The 24,729-nt window shown below is 42.7% G+C and overlaps 1 protein-coding gene across 1 annotated transcript in view; it reads left to right on the forward strand.

Moving 5' to 3' along the window:
• Positions 1–24,729, forward strand: part of LOC126335971 (uncharacterized) — a 119,121-nt gene that overhangs the window by 54,627 nt on the left and 39,765 nt on the right. The window contains exons 5-8 of the mRNA XM_049999449.1: positions 947–1,127; positions 9,114–9,521; positions 22,420–22,519; positions 24,514–24,618. Of these exons, the coding sequence (XP_049855406.1) occupies positions 947–1,127; positions 9,114–9,521; positions 22,420–22,519; positions 24,514–24,618 (794 nt within the window). The remainder of the gene's footprint in view (positions 1–946; positions 1,128–9,113; positions 9,522–22,419; positions 22,520–24,513; positions 24,619–24,729) is intronic.

The raw sequence follows: 24,729 nt of genomic DNA on the forward strand, positions 1-24,729 counted from the left end.
GACTTTTAACTAAATTGAATAATATTTAATGTAGTTTATTTAGATTCTTAGGGGCTCGAATATTCTGTTGCTCGAATTGACACAGGTACCGCTTCCCACAGCTAGGCTAGCGACAGGTGCGAATGAGTCACGCTAAGATACAAGCGGCTGTTTCTATAACCGCTACGAGCCGTACTGCAAATTAGTGCAATAAATGCTATTGCGTATTGACTCGCGACGTTACAAACTATAAGTTATTTACTGCAGAATTTGTTTAGTGAGGAGTGGCAACACCTAAAAAGTTTCAAAATGATGACAACAGCACGCAAATATAAATTTCCTCCACCATGTGTTATAAGGCCGGCCGGAGCGGCCATGCGGTTCTAGGCGCTACAGTCTGGAGCCGTGCGACCGCTACGGTCGCAGGTTCGAACCCTGCCTCGGGCATGGATGTATGTGATGTCCTTAGGTTAGTTAGGTTTAATTAGTTCTAAGTTCTAGGTGACTGATGACCTCAGAAGTTAAGTCGCATAGTGCTCAGAGCCATTTGAACCATTTGTGTTATTATCTGGTGAAGGTAGAAACCATACATTTCAATAAACTTATGCAGTAAACGTGCATGTAAATCCAAATTGAGAGTACTTTCTTATTGTTTACAGTTATAGCACCCTGACAAACCTTTAGAAGACTCCCAGAAATCTGCAGACCCCAGGCTGGGAACTGCCTCCCTAGACGAAGTTGAGTTTCTATTTATCTTACCAGTGTATCATCTGTGCTCAAAAACAAGTTCAAAGACGTAACCTAGTCAGCATTTTAGCAGTTGAAAATAGGGAATGCCAACTGCCACAGACAATAACTTCATCCTACATCTGTGACACTGCTGTCAACGCTCACAATAAAAGCTCCGACATTTTTCAAGTGTTTGTGAGATATACTTCTTGCGTAACACTCGTATTTGTGGAATAAGGTGATCTCGTGGTATGCACACAGCTGGCCACTGCCCGCCAGCTGACAGCGTGCCTGCAGGGCTGCCAACACTCTGCAGAGGCGGATGTGGCGGCGCTCGGTGTCACCAGGTACTACGTCGGTGTCGGCGGCGCCGCCGTTGTCGTCTGGAACCTGATGCCACTGCTACTGGAGAGTGACAGGTAACGGCCGCGTGATCTGCCTGCAGCTCCGCGAATGAGGAATGGCAATGCCTGTGTGTTTAGTTTAGTCAATAGGCCTAACATCAAAGAACACGATCTAGTATTTCCAACATCTTTGTCTTGCAAGTGGTCCAGAACACAACACAAATACTGACTTCAATAGACTGGGGTGAGACTTCACAGATACGACAGGGAAGCTGTATATTGATAAGTTGGTGGATAATACTGGTTAAAATCACAGTTGCTTAGCAGATTATACAGCTATTTGCAATAACAAAAATGAAGCACACAGTAGAAGAGGACGGAACAAGACGAAATTTCACAAGTTGAGAGAGGGTATGCGGCGCTATTTCAGTGATTACAACATCGAAACAAATTTACAAACAATTTGGCATTATGAGCCCACTTATCAGTACACTGTTGCACTCCTTCTGACTTGGATACAAGCAGTGATTCAGTTGGGACGGCTGTCACAAAGCTGTTGTATCCCCTCCTGAGACAAGATGGCCCACAATTGTTGTAAATGGTCTCTGATAACCTGAACACTGACAATGGGACACAGTTGATGTACAACTAGCCCCACACATGCCCTACTGTGGACAGATCTGGGGATCTTGTTAGCCATGGAAGCACCTAAATATCATGCAGACATTTCATACAGACATGTGCCATGGGTGTCACAAGCATTGTCCTCTTGAAAAATGACACCACAATACAGCTGCATGAGAGGTAAGACATGAGGTCGAAGGATATCCGTGATGTACTATTGTGCTATTAGAGTTCCCTTAGTGACTACCAGGAGTGACCTGAAATCACACCCAATTTTTCCCAACACCATGATGCCATGAGTCACACCGCTGTGCCTCTCAAAACACTGTAATGGCAACACGTTTTCTCAGGTGCCTGTCATACTGACCGACAATGGTCGTCTGGGGTAGTGCAGAACCGCGATCCATCACTGAACACAGTGATGTCATTCATCAGCTGTCTATGCTTCCGAGTCATAGCACTACACCAATGCAGCCATCTGTGGTGTGGTATGAATAGTAGGCTATGCACTGGACGGTAATTCCATGGTCTGGCTGCTCTTAGCCTGCAACCAATGATGCACAATGACACCCCGTTATGCACTGATTCCATTGCTTGTTCTCAGATGCAGCTGCAGATGAAAATGGCTACGAGGTACTTGATGCACAATATGGTGACTCCCTTTGTGGTGGTCAGACATGTTTGGTCAGAACCTTGACAAAGAGTATGTGTGCCCTCAGGTACCGACACAGTGCAACATCAGGCCAACAATTCGACCAACAGCCCAAATGGAAGCCCACAGTGACATCCCATTCAAATTCTGTCAGATGCAGAGGACACTGTCTCACACAAGTACATAGTATCTCCATGTCCTTTACAATGAACGCTCAACATCTGATACTGTTGAAGCACCTTATATGTCCCACCAGGCCTGGTAGGAACACTAGAAACGTGCAACACTAATGCACTCTGGTGGCTGTCTACCTGTCACAGAGAAATGCAACCAGTCATTTACATATCCTCCAGTGGTGTACACGTGCAGGAAGTGACAGTGACTGTGTCTTTTGATTGCTTCACTTTTTTGTCAGGCAGTGTACTAACAAAAATACTACACAGCTATCCAGTCAAGTATATACAGTTTGAATTGAACCATTTTCCACTTCGGGCTAATTTATTCATGTTGTTGGCCAATTTGAATAATTAGGCTACTTACTAGCATACAATACACCCATGATAAGTAATTGCAGCTTCATAGCTAAAATGCCACCAGAGAATACAATATTTCCGAACAGCATACATATGTGTGCCCGCACTGCCTCATTTTTTCTTTGTCCAGATTGTGTATGGCGTTACTACTGTATGTATAAACTAAGAAATAATTATACTGTATGCATTGTTTTTACAGTGAAAACGAAAAAAAAGTACTTAGAAAAAAAGTCAGTGATACGTTTTTGTTTAGCAGATGTTATTCTAGATTTAGCTGTAGTGTCCCTCCATTTTTTATGCACAAAACGTCCATTGGAGTTGAAGTTGGATTGTGCTCGATGTATTGAAGGGCGATGTTAAAAGCGTTTTTTGCTTCGTTGTGTGAAATCCGGGTGGGGGGTTCGTCTTCGCCGTCGGAGTCCTCATTCACAGTTTCCTGGCTAACAGCGGCAACAGTCTGGTCGTCGTTGATCCACTCTTCAACTTCATTGGCAGGGACGTTCGGCTCCATATTTGTAGATCTTTAACGATTTCCAGTGCGTTGTTGTTTTTCTCATCTTCGGTATGCTCATTTTCAGTCATAACTTGTGGCCAAAGTTTACGCCACGATTTCCGTAGTGTGTCAGGTTTCAGTTCATCCTATGCTGCAGCGATTGTGTAGATAGCATCTTTGATGTTCAGGAATTTCATTGCCTCAAATACGTTATGCCCTCCTTCAGATTTTTCCAAGAGTGAGCTGATATACTTTCTGCGATATCGCCTTTTTAACCATTCGAGAACGCCCTGACCCATTGGTTGGATGAATGAGGTCACATTAGGAGGCAGAAAGAGAGCTTTTATGTCCATCTTCCTCAGATGGATGTGATGGTGCGTTATCCAACAGTAGTAGAGCACGAACAGGCTGATTTTTTAGCTTCAAGTCTTTTTAGACCGACGGCACAAACTCGTCGAAAAACCAGGATTTAAAAAGGTTGCAGTCCATCCAAGCAGATTTTTGATTGCAGTAATAAACCGGCAAGGAAGATAAGTTTATATTTTTGAATGCCCTTGGCTTCTTAGATTTGCCAATGACGAACAAGGGGAGCTTGTGGGTACCATCTGCGTTGCCACAAGGAATGACTGTTATTCTATCTTTTGTAAATTTCGTTCCTACCACGGATTCATTTGTAGCTGCGAGCGCTTTTGTTGGCAACATTTTAAAGTTCAGCCCTGCCTCGTCGATGTTATACGCTTGGCAGGGTAACAGTTCATTTTCTTCTACAATTTCGTGAAACTTAACAGAAAACTCCTTAGGAGCTGCGGCATCGGCAGATAGTTTTTCACCGGAAATAGATACAAATCGGACACCATGACGAGTTTTCCAACGATCAATCCAGCCTTCACTGGCAGCAAATTTACTTTCGACTTCCAGTTTTTTGTGCAAAACTATCGCTTTTTCTTCGAGAATTGGACCAGATATTGGAGTTCCTTTCCTTCTTTCTTGACAAAACCATATCCACAATGCGTTATCAAGCAGTTCAAGTTTAAGCTTCTTTAATGTTTTGCGCTTCTTCAGAGTGTTTTCACCATCAGTCGTAACTGTATAGGATTCAATGTCCTTCCGATTTTTCCTCCAATCCAATTGTCGTAACACCTACATTCAGGTCCTTTGCAATTTTTTGGAGCGACTCTCCTTCGTCCAATCTTTGTGGAACTGCTAATTTTTCTTTTAGTGAAAGAGTTACGTGTTTACGTTTGAATCCAGACATGCTGAAAAACAGACAACTGTACACACAATGAAGCTACAGTCATAAGTGCTGTAGAGAACACAGAATAAAGCAAACAACGATATTTTTTAATCCCAACAAAGGATAAAACTGCACAATAACGTATAGTATAACAATATGCACAGCGACAGACACCGCAACAATGGCCCCACAGGCGTCCAGTCAGTGACAAGTCAGCACAGGCTCGCGAGCCTCAGCATGGTCGGACTAACCGGAGCGACGGACCATCCAAGGTCGCATTAGAGGGGTTCTACTGTATGTTCTACCCTCTATAATCACTTCATCTTGTTGTGCATCCATCAAAACATCTGACGAAACACCTTCCTCTTTCCCGTTACACCCTCCTTGCGTCTTTCCCTTCTGTCCCCCGTGATCTCCAGCCCAGACAAATGCTTTCATTAATCGATAATCAATAATCGGTCTGAAACTTCCTGGCAGATTAAAACTGTGTGACCGCGTTCGAGACTCGGTCCGGCACACAGTTTTAATCTGCCAGGAAGTTTCATATCAGCGCACACTCCGCTGTAGAGAGAAAATTTCATTCTAACAATCGGTCTCACCGTGGGCGCGAAGTAAGCGTTTCGGTGTGTGTGCATTTGTGTGTTTGTGTATTTAACGTGTGTACTTTTACTAAGAAAAGAGAAAGAGCAAGAAAGCTAGTGTGAATAGTGTTTTCTGTTACATGTTTCTCCGTTCCACACATCAGTATGCATAGGCGTGTAGCTGCCTTTACCTTGTGGCAATCGTTAAAACAAAGGCGTTTTCTTGTTGCGACGGGATCTTCTCATAAAATTTCAGTCACCACTTTTCTCCTCCGATTGCGAAATCATGCTGTTGGCATCTACCTACATAGAAAAAAATTATCATCACGATAAAATAAGAGAAATCAGGACTCGCACAGAAAAATTTAAGTGCTCGTTTTTCGCGCGCGTCATTCGAGAGTGGAACAGTTGAGACAGATTGAAGGTGGTTCATTGAACCCTCTGCCAGACACTTCATAGGGAATAGCAGAGTAATCACGTAGATGTAGATGTTAAGTACTGTACCCACATACAGGGTGACAGTTATTGAACTTTATGAAATAAAATCATCATAACTTCTGAACGGATTGCGTTAGGACGTTCAAACTGCACTGTTGGCTGCGTGGCATGAAGGTTTCAGAAGATGATTTCACCCCATTATTCAAAGTGACCCTGATTTGGACAAGACGTGGCTTATGCAAGATGGAGCTCGACTCCATCGAAGCAGGAGAGTATTTGATGTTAGGAGGAGAACTTTGGTGACCGCATTCAGGCTCTGGGGTAGGCAGAGGCTACTGGCAATGGAACCGATTGGCCGCTATATTCTCCGGATGTGAACATGGAGCACTTCCTATAGGGGGTAGTGGCCGTTATTAAACAAGAATAAAATATGATAATGTGACAGTGACGGCTAACTACCACTACTGCTGAATCAAAAGCGATATTGTAAGTAACTTGTATTTATTGTAAATTATGTCACGATAGAAATTGCATAATACTGAACAAATCATGAATGAAAACAAATTAAACAAATTGTACACTGTTCTTAGATATACTATACTGGTAAGATTGGCTCTCAGCTCTTAATGTTAAGTTGATGCGAAGTTAGATTCAATTGTGCCCCTGGATAAGCAAATGGTAAATGCGATCTGACTGCATTCCTATAATCTCTTTTGTGTCTGAAATAATACGTACTTCGGACACCACCACCAAGAAACAAGCCAAACAACATGCAAAAAGACAAATAACCAATAACGAATCGTAAGCAAAACTGCACGGATGCTCAGTGGATGGCAAGAACACGACCCAACAACTGTTTCTGAACATTACTGCCGCTGCTGCAAGTTTTACAATACCGCCTACCAGCGTGCTGGCTCCGTCGATACTGCTGGGGCGACGACTGCAGCTGAATTAAGATAAGTCTCTCAAATATCTTGAGCACAATAAACTACTCAGAAACTACTAATACCACAAGCCCAATTTTTCCTCTAAATGGTGTACAACGCTTTCAAGGCTGGCTCAACAACCTTTAAGGTGCAGCCCAGTGTGTCTTGTTCTAACGTGCAAATCCCAGTATGATAGCTCTGTGCACTGGTTGACTACGTTCAACGGTGACTGCCAGCCTATAAGGCGGAATCAACTGCAGTTATACTAGTAGTCAATGCAATGCCTATAGTGGACGCTGATTTCCTACTGTGACTGCGGACTCTACATCACACACAGCACACTCTTCAGAATCTAAGTCCCTATCTCAGAGCTACCGAACTTTGTGACTGTCCACTTTCATGGCACAAGATGCTCTCCCCCCTCGCTCTGCACGATGCTCTTGCGACAATCTTGCCGCCAAACTCTAGTCAGCCAATCCCGATGCTGCAAAGGCCTCCCACATCTCCCTCGCGGAATGATACAATTTCTCCACCTATCCAAAAATTTCTCTGTTCAAACAGCGGGCGTTGACCCGCAGCTTTTCCCGCACTTTCTTATGAACTGTCCAATGAGCTCAGCCCATTTGCCGCTAAAACAGCGCGCGACCGGGCGGCGCCAGCGCGTACGTTGGACGCTCTCTGTCTGCTCGATATTTCCCCTCTCTCTCTCACCCGGCACCCAGCGGCGTTCCTTTTTGATGCTTGCAGGTCACTGGCCCCATCCCCTGAGACCCCCGGCCCCTGCAGAATGCTCTTCCGGCGCTCGCCGGCCTTCGCCTCCCCGCCTCCACTGGCAAATCCACTTTGCTTACACCTACAGCATGCAACTAAATATTATCATTACCAAAGCCCGTATTATTTCAGACATGTGACTAATCATCACGTATCTCTCTTTCTAATCCACCTAATAAGACTAATTAACCATTATATGGGTTTATTTACTTCAAACATGCAGAATAATCTGCGAAATGAACGAGACAAATGAAAGCCACCTTTCAAACACATCGACTCCTAAAGACAAGGTATACTGCAATAACCACAAACCATTGCTGAGCTGAAAACAGCCATTCAGGAGGTCATCGACAGCATCGATATTCCGACACTTCAGCGGGTCATGTAGAATTTCGCTATTCGTCTGCGCCACATCATCGCCAATGATGGCGGGCATATCGAACATGTATCCTAAATCTGAATATCTTTTGTGACGCGTAAATGTTGAATGAAGTGTGCGCATGCCCTAGTTTTCTAAATAATTTACTTTTTTTTTGGTTCAATAATTGTCACCCTGTAGTAAGCGAATTAGCGGTGTTCAGCAGTCTGTTGTTCTATCATGTGAGTCTGGTTGCCTATATGAAGTAGTTTTTACATTGCGGCTCATGTACAGAGAGGTCACTTATGGATAAATGAATAAAATAACGTGCAGCCTGAACAATATACTAAGGCTGAATACCATGTGAAAAGGAAATAAATGCAAAATGGTGTAAAGACTGACAGCTGACTAAATGCTGAACGTTCCACAAAGAACCAGTATTCACTATGCCTTAACGATCAGACCATCTAGCAATTACACAGATCCAATTCCGACAAGGAGAAATAGCAAGCGTACATATAATACAGTAAACAGCAGATCATCTAGCACATGGAATGTTAACGAAATGTTTGTAAAAATTGTACTTGAACAGTGTTTAGTTGAGAGTTAGGGATTCAAATTGTGTTGCAATACTTTAGGAGGGAAAATGTAGAAAATAAATGTAGCTGAAAAATGATACTTCCTGGCAGATTAGCACTGCGTGCCACACTGCGATTCGAAATTGGAACCCCGCCTTTTCTGGAGGGCCCTACTGGCATGGCGGGCTTTGAGTCATGCCTGGATAGCTCAGAAGACTGGCTGTGAATGACAAAATTCTGGATTTATGTCCTGGTCCGACAGATGATTTTAATCTACCAGGAGTTTTCGAAATAGCACACATGGTGGTGCAGGGGGAAAGATTGCTTTTGGAGTCAGGTGTGTTGACTTACTGGCTCTGGAAGTGGCCCACTTGCTTATCAGCTGCCTAGTGTAAGGAAAGAAACTTTTTTTTTAAAGCAGATGCTTTTCTGGTGTTTTTATGTGCACACACACACACACACACACACACACACACACACACACGATTCCACAATTCATACATACTGTATTATTCTCTGCAAACAGTTCAAAACTTCATTTGTGATCCACATCATTATCTCAATGGACAAGAAATTAATATCAGTTGTTGCTCTTGGTGTGTCTGACTATTAAGTAAAATTCTTTCTTGAGAATGTGCACGCTCATTTGCCAACCTCAAATTTTCTAGGAATGTGTGATTACAGGGAATCCAAGAAAAGCCAAAACTACAGAAATTATTGTACTGTTCCTGGCTCTTTGATAAATTCACCTTTTGATGAGTGAATTACACTAGTTTTAGAATTGTCTGAATCTTTGTATCAAATGTGCGCAAATTGCTTTAGTATAAATGGTATAAACTCATTAACTAAATTAAATTGATGTGAATTTTTCAGATCACTGCCAACAATAGCATGGTATCCTTATGATGAGACAGAAACTCCTTTCTTTGAGCTCACATATGTATTACAAGGGATAAGTACATTTTACTGTTGTATTACTAACGTTGGCCTCAATGTTTTTCTTGTGTCACTGATAATATATGTATCAGATGAGCTCAAAAATTTGAATGATAGTATTTCCAGTATCAACTATTCTACAAGCCACAACTGTAACTGCAGTTATGGCAAGCAACATGGATTATTATATCGTTCCTCTAAGATTGTCGCTGATGACGGTGAAAGAGATATTGATACATATAAGAGTCATTCAAAAAACCTGAGGCAAAGAACCCAATTCTGCTGTGTTGTAAAAGCACAACAGTATCTCTGGATGTGTCTACAGTATCACCAGGAGTTAATAAAGTGAGTGAAAATGTTACAAATTCAATTTGAGGGCATGTACGAGGGGTAACCACAAAGTTTTAATTATCGCCTTAGAAACGTCAAGTTGCGTCCTTGAATGTTGGTGGCGGTGCCAGTCCTTCTCCGCATCTTTGCCCCTCAAAACGACAGATTTCACCCTACAACAGATGACGTGATGTTGACCGCGGTTGTGGAACTTCAGGAAATGTTTCAGCTCAAAAATCACCTCCCCATTATTCTCGAAACACCTGCCACGAAAAGGTCTCCTCATAGGAAGAAAGAGGAGTCACTGGATATCATGACAGAAAAATAAATGGAGAGTTAAGAAAAATTTGACCGCACACAGAAGCAGCACACGTGTTTGTGTACTGTGCAGCATGAACAGAGGCATCGTCGTTGACCAACAACAGCCACTTGGTAAGCTTTCTGTGGCCCTTTGTCTGGAAAGCCTCCCGTAATTTCATCAGTGGCGGTACGTGGTATTGTTGGAGTGATGCACAACTTCCAGTAATTTTAACCTTCATATATCCTTTTTGGTTATATTATTTTTGGTTTATAAAACCTAATGTAGACACTATCTGATCAAAAGTATCCAGACATCTGTCTGAAAATGACTTACAAGTTCGTGGCACCCTCCATCGGTAATGCTGCAATTCAGTATGGTGTTGGCCCACCCTTAGCCTTATGACAGCTTTTACTCTCTTAGGCATACGTTCAGTCAGCTGCTGGAAGGTTTCCTGGAGAATGACAGCCATTTTCCAAGGAGTGCTGCACTAAGGAGAGGTGTCGATGTCGGTCGGTGAGGTCTGGCTCGAAGTCGGCGTTGAAAAACATTCCAAAGGTGTTCTATAGAATTCAGGTCAGGACTCTGTGCAGGCCAGTTCATTACAGGGATGTTATTGTCGTGTAACCACTCCGCCATAGGCCGTGCAATATGAACAGGTGCTCGATCGTATTGAAAGATAAAATCGCCATCCCCGACTTTCTCTTCAACACAACAGTGGGAGCAAGAAGGTGCTTAAAACATTATTGTAGGCCTGTGCTGTTATAGTACCACGTAAAACAATAAGGGGTGCAAGTCCCCTCCATGGAAAACACGACTACACCATAACACCATCGCCTCCGAATATTACTGTTGACACTACACACACTGGCAGATGACGTTCATTGGGCATTCGCCATACCCACACCCTGCCATCGGATCGCAACATTGTGTACCGTGATTCGTCACTCCACACAACGCTTTTTCACAGTTCAATCGTCCAATGTTCACGCTCCTTACACCAAGCGAGGCGTCGTTTGGCATTTACCGGCGTGCTGTGTGGCATATGAGCAGCCGCTCGACCACGAAAACCAAGTTTTCTCAACTCTCACCTAACTGTCTTAGTACTTGCAGTGGATCCTGATGCAGTTTGGAATTCCTGTTTGATGGTCTGGATAGATGTATATCTATTACACATTTCGATCCTCTTCAACTGTCGGTGGTCTCTGTCAGTCAACAGTCGAATCAGCCTGTACAATTTTTTTGCTGTACATCTCCCTTCTCGTTTCTACTTCACTTTCACATCGGAAACAGTGGACCTAGGGGTGTTTAGGAGTGTGGAAATCTCACGTACAGACATATGACACAAGTAGCATCCAATCATCTGAGCACGTTCGAAGTCCATGAGTTGCACGGAATGCCACATTCTGCTCCCTCACGATGTCTAATGACTACTGCGGTCGCTGATGTGGAGTACCTGGCAGTACATGGCGGTACAATGCACCTAATATGAAAAAAGTATGTTTCTGGGGTTGTCCGGATACTTTTGATCACATGGTGTACCATGAAATATGTTACAGTCAACTACCTTTGGTCGTCCAACGCGCTCCTGCATAGTAACGGACCACAAAACGCTACCGGGTTCGAAGAAAACTCACAAGGGAAAACTCCCCATTGCACCCCCTTCAGATATAGTGGTAAGAGGGCCCAGTGGATATCTCGTGAATAACTGAATACAAATCAAGCGCCGCGCGGGATAGCCACGCAGTCTGAGGCGTCTTGTCATGGTCCGCATCGCTCCCCCGTTGGAGGTTCGAGTCATCCCTCGGGGATGGGTGTGTATGTTATCCATAGCATAAGTTAGTTTAATTTAGATTAAGTAGTGTGTAAGTTTAGAGACCGATGATCTAAGGAGTTTGGTCCCATAAGATCTTATCACAAATTTACATTTACGGATCAAGCATGACAATAGGAACGAGGTGTACTGAACTGGGGAAAAAAAGTAGTACAGAAACATTGAACGGTCCAAGCTAAAGAAGTGCAAGACTAAGCAACGAAGTCAAGCGCCGGCCCAGTGGCTGAGTGGTTCAAAAATGGTTCAAATGGCTCTGAGCACTATGGGACTTAACTTCTGAGGTCATCAGTCCCCTAGAACTTAGAACTACTTAAACCTAACTAACCTAAGGACATCACACACATCCATGCCCGAGGCATGATTCGAACCTGCTACGTAGCGGTCGCGCGATTCCAGACTGTAGCGCCTAGAACCGCTCGGCCACCCCGGCCGGCGGTTGAGTGGTCACGGGGGTGAACTGCTAACCGGAAGTGTCGTGTTCAAAGCCTCCTCGGGCCCCCACCCCACTTCTTTTCCGCTGTATTCAAATCTGAGTCTCGTGGTGTAACATCTGTTTGCAACAGCAAGGTGTAAGGTAAGGACCTATAATGGCAGTTAATTCTGCACAACTACTCTATTAGCAGCCGAAAGGAAGTGGTTTCGAATGGGAACCAAAAACGTTTGATGACGAGGTATCAAGTCAACCGAATCCTCCACCGGAAAACATGTCAGGTGTGTCACGGCATTAGTGACATTACTTATATCATACGATAGGAATCTCTTACCGACGCACCTAATTTGTATGCCTGGTGAGTGAGTCACATGCGCTTCCTTGCCCTATTTAGGTGTTTGTATCAATGTGGATGTGATCAGTGCCAAGGAAACAATGACAACATAATAGTTTGTCACATAAGCTGCAACAAATTAACGCAGCAGTTTCAATATAACACAGTTTCTCTGTGCTCTGTCAAAACATATGCTTTTAACGTTTTTGAAGTTGCGTACCACCTGCTCTCACTATTCATCACATTTACTTATGATGGTAATATATTCTTACCACATGACTCATATTCTAAAACCAATGTATACCACGACAACTGCCAAGACCACAAAAAGAGAACCAAAATAGTCACGAAGGGATTTAGAACCTGACTCACCCGATTAGCAGTCATACAACATGACCACTTAACCACGTCGCCACAGGTGTAATATCTAGTCAATGATGCACTTGTTAAGCTTAGACCGTTCACTGTTCCTATTTTGTTTCTTTCTCCCAGATCAGTACACCTTCTTCCAGTTTTCATGCTGGATCTGTGTCCAGTTTTGACATGCTGTCCATTGGGTCGTCTTACCATTAAATCTGAGGTGAATGAGAGTGCTGGGCACGACACACTGTAGCTTGAATGATTAGCTCAGGCCCCACGTGCTATGTCTTCAATAACCTACTCAACACTTAAAATGCAGTCTGAGGGGCTTTTACGTAAGGCCGGCCGCTATTAACTGACGCTACAACAGTTCACTATAAAACTCATACGTCGCGATCATGACACTCGACAGTCTGTTCACAGTTCACAAAAGACACTGTTGTCTGCTGTCATAGTCCACTATATGGCGCCCAACTTGATCTTTTTCGAACGTCGTTACATACATACTTGCCCCGAACATGGCAACCAACCCACAGATGTGGAGCACGTCCGGCTCTTAGCGTCGCTCAAAACACAGCTGTCCTCAAAGATGGCCGCCCTATCCGCCCTCGAAGCGACTGCCTGACTCAAAACAGTGTTTGACAAAAAGAATTACGAATATTCTAAAACTAACATGAAATACATATGATGCATTGAAAAATATGGATAATTTCTGGGCAATAACAATTTAAGGTCCAATTTTCTGTATCTGCCATCGTTTTTTTTTCACAAATAATGTTCTTGTGGCGTGATATTGCTTTTCCCAGATTTTTTATACCAAACATAAATAAACAAACAAAAATACACACTTAATTACTCACCTACCTCTTTAAATTTTAGAATGCTGCCGCTGGTTTCGTCTCTTTAAATTTATTTATTACCAAAAACACAGTTTCTCACGATCGAACCCCATATTCCGACATCTCATTGAAAACTGGTACATATTCAGCTAAATCGGATATGATTGCTCGATGCAGCTCTACTAGTCGCATCCATAAAAACTTTGTTCATATTAATCGGCCAAAGCATTTGCCGAGATATTAGCTTTTGAACTTTCATAAATTTACAAATTTTAAGACGACAATAACTTTTAAACTAGTATATATTATTTTGGCGCATCTAGATAATTTAGTTTTACACATTTTTCTGTCCATGAGTGCCAACTCGCTTCTCCGTGTAACTCTTAGTTCTGTTTTTATCAATTTTTCTCTGGCATATAAATTTCTGCAAGCGCGCGAACACGGCCATATGCGCCCCTGCCAAGCGTCCGCTCGGATTTTCCCAAGCCCGCATAAACACTAGTCTCTCGCCACGGCCCCGTAGCAACTGCCAGCCACGTCCTCTGCGGCGGGAACTGCTGCTCTAAACTCCCGCCACAGCTTGTACGCTCACGGGTCGTATGTGAGGGGGGGGGGGGGGGGGGAGGGGGAGGAAGATGCTATTGGGAGTTTTCCCTTGTCACAGGGTTGCACCCCTTGACTCCTGCGGCAACTCCCTGGTGACTGCGCGGTCTATTGTAGTCCGAGCAGGGACGAGGCGAGGTCTGTGTGTGTCCGTAGCAGCAGGTAGCAGGGTCGTCAGTAACGTCACAGGACGTTGCAGTCGGTGTGCAAACTCCCCGACTAGAAAGAGTTCCTCTTAAGCCGTCGGCACACGGACCGTACTGTCGAACGTCAGCGTTGAGCGTGGAGAGTTCAACGTGCTGCTGAACGCTCAGGAACGTTGCGATTTGGACATACAGTATGCAGGACCCAATGTGATATATTCAATCGCAACACATCCAGCGGCAGTTGTGGAATATTTCCAGTTAGTAACTCACACTGTTTACTCAATGGGCGCACGTAAAATTCCCATGTTAGCTCTATTAAAACGCACATTTCGTCCACTGTCCATCAGCTAGTCACATTGTTCTTTATGTAATACATACAAATAGTAAGTTCAATATCCATGTACATGTTTTAAGACGAAAAGGAAAGTATCATGTCCAATCAATAAGGACACAGGCTTATAAAAGTTCCATTACAAACAGTGCAGCACCAATTTGCAATAGTTCTCCACATAAGATAAACATTGTTTTATCATTCCCACATTTTAGTAAAACCCTAAGATCATTCTTACTTGAACACTGTTCCTAGCAATTAGTAGAATCTTTACAACATGTGAATTACGAGACTTAAAAGAAAAAGGAACAAAATATCTTTATACAAGTAGCGCAAGCTATCTTGTAGATTAAGCCAATCGAACAAACTCACTCCTCAAAAAAGGTGAACGTATATTTACATAACATCAAATATTGTAGTATATACTTGCATTAAACTAATAACAAGGCATCAGAACCTATTAAAAACGCGAATGTCAGGAAAATAAATTTCAGACGTGGCGAGACGCGAATCAACACTATATCACACATATCGCTGTGTATCACGAACACTACTCACTACGCTAAATAGACCACAAATCGGTGATGGCCATTTCCTAACATGTTGCCACTTGTTAAAAGCTTTAGTCATAGCTACCTGTATGTTACAAACTGAAATTTAATTATAACAAATTGCATAAGAACAATGTGTTTTGGTGGATCCTCGGTGTGTCGCTGCCTTCAAATGGCAAAGTCTCATAATACACAAGTTACAATAATCCTTTTGTCACGAATATGATGTTTCTCATTATTTTGTTGCAGCGAATCCTACAGTTAACGATGAGTTTTCGAGTTATTATCAATTTGCAGGTGCTGAGAAACGGCATATTTACGTATAGGCTTGAACTGGATGCCAATATGGCGCCTCAAAGCTCTGTGCTGAAGGGAGATGGCGTGCATGTGACGTAAGTGGCATTGTGCCATCTGATAGGTCAACGCTCAGAAACACGTTCAGAATATCTGACATGCTACATATTGCTTTGCACGTTCAGAAAGACACCTGAACGTGCTGTTCCACGCTATGACGTCAGAAACTCGGCACGCTCAACGTTCGGATGCACGGTCCGTATGCCGACAGATTTAGGAAGCACTTCTTTACAGAGAAAACTTTTCCCAGCTTTCTCTTCTTCGGCAATGTGAATTTGTTATTCAAGGTGCTAGCGTACGCTATTGAATCACCCACAACATTACCAATACTTATAGGGAGTGGCCGTGCGGTTCTAGGCGCTACAGTCTGGAGCCGAGCGACCGCTACGGTCGCTGGTTCGAATCCTGCCTCGGGCATGGATATGTGTCATGTCCTTAGGTTAGTTAGGTTTAATTATTTCTAAGTTCTAGGCGACTGATGACCTCAGAAGTAAAGTCGCATAGTGCTCACAGCCATTTGAACCATTTGAACTTATATTTCAACAACAACAATGGTAATTATGTTTCATTCGCAAATTTCTTTTGCTGTTAGAATTTCAGAGCAAAAGTTTTCTCATCACGTTAACTGTATTTTATACTTTTGTCAGTAGTGAATATAGCTTAGATGTAATACTAACTTTGTGAGATTTGGCGGAGTGGCTAGACTACTCTGATTGGTGTTGAAACGTCCCCTTAGAAAAATTATTACAAGACTGGTCTATGTGAAACGTCCTCTTTGAACAATTATACACGAATGTGCTTAAACTGACACACAATATTTTTTAGCGCAACGCAATCTGACTTTCAAAAATCCCTACGAAAGAATGGCCCTGACTAACATTAAACTATACGTTTCACAAATCACATACCTCACAAAAATCTTCGTTACTCAAGCTACTGCAATACAGCGAGCGCCACTATTGCCAGCTAAATAAAAGATTCAAACTACTGAAGGCACTAACTACTGATAGGCATAGTTAGCAAATGAAAGATTTTAATAGAGAACAAACAATGTATTTACCTCACTAGTCATAATATATATAGCAGTTCATGACACCAATTCTTACAAATTTCAAAACTCCGCCATCTCTCTCCCTACGTCCACCACTGCTGGCGGCTCACCTCCAACTGCGCAACGCTACGCGCTGTAAGCATCCAGCTGCCGCTGCCCAACACTACAATGGCGAGTATTACAACAATGCCAACCAGCCACAGACTGCACACGGCACAGCCAGTGATTTTCATACAGAGCGCTACGTGGCGGCGGCGTTACCAATTAAAAAAAACCTAAACATCCTACTTACAATGTTATTACTGCAGCTGTAATGTTTATGTTTGCATTTGTATGAATATAATTTCTAAGAAATTTATGTATAGATGTTGTGGTACTTCAAGGTAATAGAGTTTTTTTGGTTATTGATACTGCAGTTTTCTATGCAATGTTGTGTCTGATATGTTCTAGAGAATTAGCTCGTCACATAGTTTCTACAGGGGGTTTTCAATAAGTAATGCAACAATTTTTTTTTCTCTGCCAGTTTCGGTGGAATGTTCCCATTTCAGTTCGTGTAATTTCATAAAGTTCCGATAGGTGACGGCGCTATATGTTGCCTTCAAAATGGCGCCTGTAACAGAGATTTATCATTGAGTTTCTTTTAGCGGCAAACCAGAGCATCGCAGATACTCATAGGCGCTTGCAGTATGTCTACGGAGACCTAGCGGAGAGCAAAAGCTGGACGAATCTTTGCGGAAACCGTCTCTCATCAAAAAGCAAAGTTGCACAAACCTATCCGATGTCCCACGTGCCGGCCGGACTCACACAGCTGTGACTCCTGCTGTGCTGAAACGTGCGGACACTCTCATTCGAGGTGATAGACAGATCGCAATCAGACACATCGCTGCCCAACTGGACGTCTCTGCTGATGAGTGCTGCCACACTCATCAACGAATTAGAGTACACAAGGTTGTGTGTCCGTTTGGTTCCTCGCCGCCTAACAGAAAACCACAAAGAGCAACGAAGGACCATCTGTGTATAATTGTTTGCGAGTTACGAGGCTGATTGTGATAATTTTTTTGTCGAACTTTGTCTTACGCGATTAAACAAGGGCTCATCACTTCGAACTGGAAACGAAAGAGGAGTAGGTTGAATGGCGCCCAACCACCTCTCATCTGTAGAAAAAGTTCAAAGCTGCACCGTCAGCCGGTGTAGTCATGGCAACGGTCTTCTGGAAAGCTGAAGGGAGTGTTCCGTTTGATGTCCTCCCACATAGTGCAACGATCAACTCTGAAGTTGAAGAAACGACTTCAGCGTGTTGGTCGCCAAAAATGGAAACGAACTTCTCCTTTTCCATGACAACACAAGGCCTCACGCAAGTCTGCGCATCCGAGAGAAGATGACAAAACTTCATTAGACTGTTACTCGTAAGCCATCCTACAGCCCAGATCTCGCACATTCGGACTTCCATCTGTTTGGTCCAATGAAGGATGCACTGCACGGGAAGCAATATGTGGATGATGGGGAGGCTACTGATGCAGCAAGACGTTGGCTCCGACGTCGACCAATAAAAAAATGGCTCTGAGCACTATGGGGCTTAACATCGATGGTCATCAGTCCCCTAGAACCTAGAACTACTTAAACCTAACTAACCTAAGGAGATCACACAACATCCAGCCATCACGAGGCAGAGAAAATCCGTCACCCCGCCGGGAATCGAACCCGGGAACCCGGGCGTGGGAAGCGAGAACGCTACCTCACGACCACGAGATGCGGGCGTCGACCAATAGATTGGTGCCATGCGGGCGTACAGGTCCTCCCAGTACGGTGGCGAAAGGCTATTGTACTGAAAGGATATTACGTTGAAAAATAGGGTTTTGTAGCAAAAGACTGGGAAATAACATGGTGCATTGGAGTCCTGAATAAAAGCAACTTGCTTTGAGTTGCATTAGCATGAAACGTTTCCCTCTACAGCGGAGTGTGCGCTGATAGGAAACTTCCTAACAGATTAAAACTGTGTACCGAACCGAGAGTCGAACGCGGGACCTTTGCCTTTAGCGGAAAAGTGCTTTATCATCTGAATTACCCAAGCACGACTCATGACCCGCCGTGACAGCTGTACTTCCGCCATTACCTCGTCTCCTACCTTCCAAACTTCACAGAAGCTCTCCTGCAGGAGAGTGAAGTTTGGAAGGTAGGAGACGAGGTAATAGCGGAAGTACAGCTGTCACGACGGGTCATGAGTCGCGCTTGGGTAGCTCAGATGATAACCGGCACAGTAGCTCAGCGTGTTCGGCCAGCTGTAATAAAAAAACTGAGTAAACAGATCGATGAACTTGAGCAAGTGTCATCGGACGTCCGCCACGAACATATGCAACGAACATAATGATATCAGCAAAAAAATAAAAAATAAAAGGGTAGAGCACTTGCCGTCGAAAGATAAAGGTCCCGACTTCGAGTCTCGGTGCACACGGTTTTAATCTGCCAGTAGGTTTCATATGTTGCATTACTTATTGGAAACCCGTCGGAGGTTGTGGAATGGGAGTGAAAACGAACACCGTAAATAATTTACAAGGTACTGACTTTTCCCAGCTTTTTGATGAGGAGAGGCTTGCTGTAAAGAGACTAGGACGGACATCACTAGTTTTAAATATTGTGCAAAATATTAATACTGGTCATCGATGTTTATGAGGGCACTAAAATATATATTTACAATAACAGCGACTGGTTATGTGGCTGTGAAGTTAAAAATGTATAATTCTGCTTCCCGTGCCTTTTGTTTGACGCGGAACCCTGGTGGAAGAAAGTTGGAACTATGGACATAAAGCATCTGTGTACCAAAGTGAAGAACTACGAATCTTAAGCTGTTCATGCACAAAATTGTTTAAGACAAGCACTTTTTGGAATCATCAAAGTAGCTGAGGAATTGGTTACAGTGTGTATAGAAGAAAAATTGCGGAGAGTAACGAAGAAGGCATAAGAGGTAATGTGTTAAATATTTTAATGAATTGTTCATGTGTGTGATTTCTTTGAATTAGTCTTATGGGGTCATGATGGAAACCCTAAAGTTTTTTATGGGACTAGGTAATTTTAGCGCGGAGTTGGTTGCAGCATTAAGTGATTATCTGGATAAAGCAACTGTTTCCAAAGGGACATACAAAGCTTTGCAAATTAACTCACAGTTATGCCAAGAAGAAATTTCAGAGCAAATAAGGGAATCAGAATCGTTAGCCGTTATAGAGCATGAAATTACTGATAAATCAAATGTTTCTCAGACGGCTGTTGTATAGCGTTACGCATTAAAAGATAAATCAGTAGAAAGGTTCTGGAGTTTAAGGTCTCCTAAAAACACGATGTGCAGATGTTAGCTGCGAGTTGGCTAGAATTACGCAAGAAATAGTAAATGACACTCCACAAAAATTCATTGCACGGACCTATGACGGGACATCCGTTATGGCTGGTTCCTCTGGTGGAGTACAAGCTATTGTGAAAAAATTCTGTCCTTACGAAGAACAGGTATATTGCTACATCCATCAAATAAATCTCATAATGGGGAAGACGCTGCAATATGGTAAAACTTTTTCGAATTTGCAGAGGTTTGTGCATTCTTCTCAAACACCTGACAGCAGATCGCAATCCTTGATGAGGTGATGAGAAAGCGTTTGCCCCGATCTCGTCCTATGAGGTGGAATTTTCAGTCTCTATCCATAAAGACAGATCAAGGCAGTAAGAAAGACATTATTGAGAGTATGAATCAACTATTGTAATGTGGTTCTGTACTGCGTGAAATTACAGTCTGTCAGGCTTATACTCACAAAAAATTGTTTCCAGTTGGAACTTTAGTTATTGGTCGGAATTCTCTGGTGAAGTTAGTCAAAGTTATCTTCGGTCAGCTGCAGCATGAAGACACTAATTCCCAGAAGACGATTCCAGAATTTTGAATTAATATTATCGAGATCTGATTCTACTGATTTCTCAGTGACGAAATGGAAGATGGACAAGACTGAATAAGCAAAGGAGGTGAGCGCTGTGATAATTTCTGAAGCTAAACATCGTTTCATTTTCTCTGGTCATCTTGAAGCTTCATCACTGTTTCTTACAGAAGGGTTCCCCATGTACTCTTCTAAGTTCCTTAAAGCTGTCTTAAAAGAAGTGTGTTCAGTACATTCTTTTTGAATGAGCATAAACTACCTCACGAACTATCTTCCATCTACTTCGCATAAGAATTTAGATCATTGTCTAGTGCTATTAGTCTAGCGGGGTTAATAATAACCAACAACCTAGGGAAGACGTTTACTGAGTGGTCTAAACAGATGAAGCTAATTCTTACAATTCTCATGACTTCAGTCGAAACAGAAAAGTGTTTTTCAACTTTGAAAACAACAAAATCATTCTTATGTAACTATGAGCCACGAAGGATTCTTGGTCTGCACGGTGCTTTCCGCTGAAAGAGATCTCAGGATGGAGATCACAGAATTCACTCAGTGGGTGACTGAAAAGTTTGCATCAATAAAGCGTAGGAGGGAATATTTTCAGTACGAGTGAGGTAAGAACAAGTTTTCTTATAACATATAATTTGTTACTTATTTTCAATCTTTTAAATGACGAATGCATTTCAGTCCTACTAGGAATAGAGCTCATTACGTAACGCTAATAGTTTTCGTAGATAATCAATGAATCGCAACATGCTCTTTGCCACAGACGTTATTTTTCCATTATAGATATGAATGGCTTATTCCAATAGTGGTACAAGTCCACTTTTGTTCAGTCTGAGACACAGAGTCCTAAAGTTAAATGAGCGCTGAAAAATCTGCTGTTAAGATACCAGAAATATTCAAGCATATGGCTTCTTGCTAGAGATTAACCTTTCTTTCTGTTTTTTTTTTTTTTTTTGACCATTAATGTCAGAAGCATTATAGACAGAAAAGTGGAGGAAATGGACTTGTACCACTACTGAAATAAGCCCTTTCGAGGGATCGTAAATTGGACCTTCATAAACCATGAATTCTAGGGGTGCTTACACTATATCGAATGTTTGAAAGCCAAGCGCCGACATACAGAATTTTTCTCCATACTTAGTGCGTCATATAAAAACACAGCATTTAAATTCCGGTGCAATGCCCAACTTCAGACACCACCGACCGCCACTGAATTCCACCAGGAGATTTCGGTAGTATGTGCCTGTTGTGGTCTGCCCTTCGTGAGCATAATATGTCAGCGCCACACCCGGTATTCTCAGATACCTTCGTTACGTTTAGAATGTCATGCAAGATTTTAAAAAATGATCTATGACTAATTTTCACTTTTTCCCTATTGTCTCGCTTATGATATGCTGGTCTTAGAGCACCAACGTTTCTGAGTATCTTGCGATTCCCGGTTCTTCACAAGTGATGAACCACTTCTTTCTCTGTCATTCAAATTTCGCGACGCCTAACCACTATGCCGTGTGTTGATGCATTGTAGCATAGATTGTTGCAGCATGGTTCCCCTTCAATTGCTGCCCGATGCTATCCATTGTATCAACGGACTCCGCCGTTTTGTTCTGGCTCCTGTAGCGGCATGCTACGGTAGATTACTGTGCCAGGAGGATTTCATTGTGTGATACGACTACAGACATACTACTGCAATCAAAAGAAAAATTAATAAAACAAATGTATTGAATTTATTGTACTAAGGTGATAATTAAAACTTTATGACTACCTGTAGTGGAGAAGGTTAGCACCAATTTTCCTTTGTAAAGTCTTATTTTTTTAAAAAAATTGTGGAATTTCATTTGTACCAAAATATTCATTTTTTTCCTTAGGACTGTGAAGAAACTGGAAACAACAATGACTGGAGTTGTATTCATAGAATTTGTTGCCGGGATTATTGTCACGTGCTTGACACTATTTCATGCAGCTGTCGTAAGTAAAACTATGCAAGTATGAATTCCAGCCCGATTACACTGAGGTGACGAATGTCATGGGATAGCGACATGCACATATACAAGTGGCGGTAGTATCGAGTGCACAAGATATAAAACAGATGTTCATTGTCGGAGCTGTCATTTCCACTCAGGTGATTCAAGTGAAAAGTTTTCCGACATGGTTATGGCTACGCAACAGAACTTAACAGACTGTGAATGCAGAATCATACTTGGACCTAGACCCACACGACATTTCATTTCGGAAGTTGTTAGGCAATTCAATATTCCGAGATCCACAGTGCCCACATTGTGCCGAGAATACCAAGTTTCAGACATTACCCCGCACCATGGACAATACGGTGGCTGACAGCTTTCACTTAACAACCGGGATTAGCGACTTTGCGTCGAGTTCTCAGTGCTAACAGACAAGCAACACTGCGAGAAATAACCGCAAAAATCAATGTGGGACGTTCGACGAACGTATCCCTTAGGACAATGCGGCGAAATATGGCGTTAATGGGCTGTGGCAGCAGACGACTAACGCGAATGTCTCTGCTAACAGTACGACATCTCCTGCAGCGCGTCTCCTTGGCTCGTGGCCATTCAGTCGAGCCATAGACGACTGGAGAACGTGACCTGGTCAGAGGAGTCCCGATTTCAGTTGTTAAGAGCTGGCGGTAGGGTTCAAGTGTGGCGAAGAAGCCACGAAGCCATGGACCCAAGTTGTCAACAAGGCATTGTACAAGCCAGTGGTGGCTCCATAATGGTGTGACCTGTGGTTACGTGGAATGGACTGGGTCCTCTGGTCTAACTGAACCGATCATGCACTGCAAATGGTTATGTCTGGCTACTTGGGTACGAACTTCATGTTCCGAAACAATGATGGAATGTTTATGGATGGCAATACACCATGTCACCAGGCGCGATTGGTTTAGAGAACATTCTGGATAATTCCAATGAATAATTTGGCCACTCAGATAGTCCGAAATCGAGAGGTCACTTCGTACACAACTTCGTGGACTGGCAACACTTTCGCAAATATGGATGGCTATAGAGGCAGCATTGTTCAGTATTTATGCAGGGGACTTCCAACGACTTTTTGAGCCCATGCCATGTCGGGCTGCTGCACTACGCCGGCAAAAAAAGGTCCGGCACAACGTTAGAAGGTATCGCATGACTTTTGTGTTTTCAGTGTAATACTCCCTGAAACATAACAGGAAAGAAACAACAATGGCAGTTTTCAGTATAAGATTTCTTTTCTTCGATTTGTCATTTTTGTATGCATTCTAATGGGGGGGGGGGAGGGGGAGTGAAAGCGTATGCCAGCTTAATTCCTTAGAATTGCTATTTCCATCTCAATCTCATCCAAAAATTTTCAGTCTCAAACATCTTCAGTTCGGCGAAGAGGCAGAAATTCCCGGGTGCCTAAACTCTACTGTGACATTGTTGTATGGTATAGTTCTGGATCCACACCTTTGACAGGAATGAAGCACGATCACACAAAATTCTTCCACTCTTCCTTGAACCTCTTTGAGCTTATTCCATTGAACGAGAACAGATACTTCTGTCCCTGAAGTGAATTGAGAGAATTATTTCCTTTTCGCAGAAAACTTATTGCAGTAATATATGCACAAAGTTTGCATGATGCAAGCAGAAAGTCTCAACTTTGCTGAAACATTCTTTAGTATCTGGGATGTGAGCAGTTTGTCTTCTAGAAGAAATACATTTCCCTCAGTAATCGCTTCCACTTGTCAACGCTCCCTTTGAACCAACTCTTTCTGTTCAGTACTTTTGTGTGTTCTATTTATTTACGGTGGAATATGATATCTAACTGTGCATTTCTCGAAATGGAATTTGTAGTATTTCACTGCATGTTTTAATAATAAAGTTTGAAATTTAATTAAATATAAGAAACACTATAATTTGTAGTGTTACTTCCAAAGAATTCAGAGCAAGCACTAGATAACAAGTACTAAATCTCTATTTTTTCAGAATGCAGGGAACATGGCTCTATTCTTAAAATTTGTAATGTACCTTCTATATATGACAGTTGGTATGTTCATATACTGCTGGTACGGTCAAGATCTAATGGAAAAGGTAACGGATTCCTGATATCAACTTTACTAACTAACGTAAGAAGTCTAAATTTCTTGACTTAATAGTTACATACACATGTTAGTAGCCTCTGTTGAAACACTGCATAGTGTT

Source organism: Schistocerca gregaria, chromosome 2 (assembly GCF_023897955.1).
Source record: "Schistocerca gregaria isolate iqSchGreg1 chromosome 2, iqSchGreg1.2, whole genome shotgun sequence".
NCBI lineage: Eukaryota > Metazoa > Arthropoda > Insecta > Orthoptera > Acrididae > Schistocerca > Schistocerca gregaria.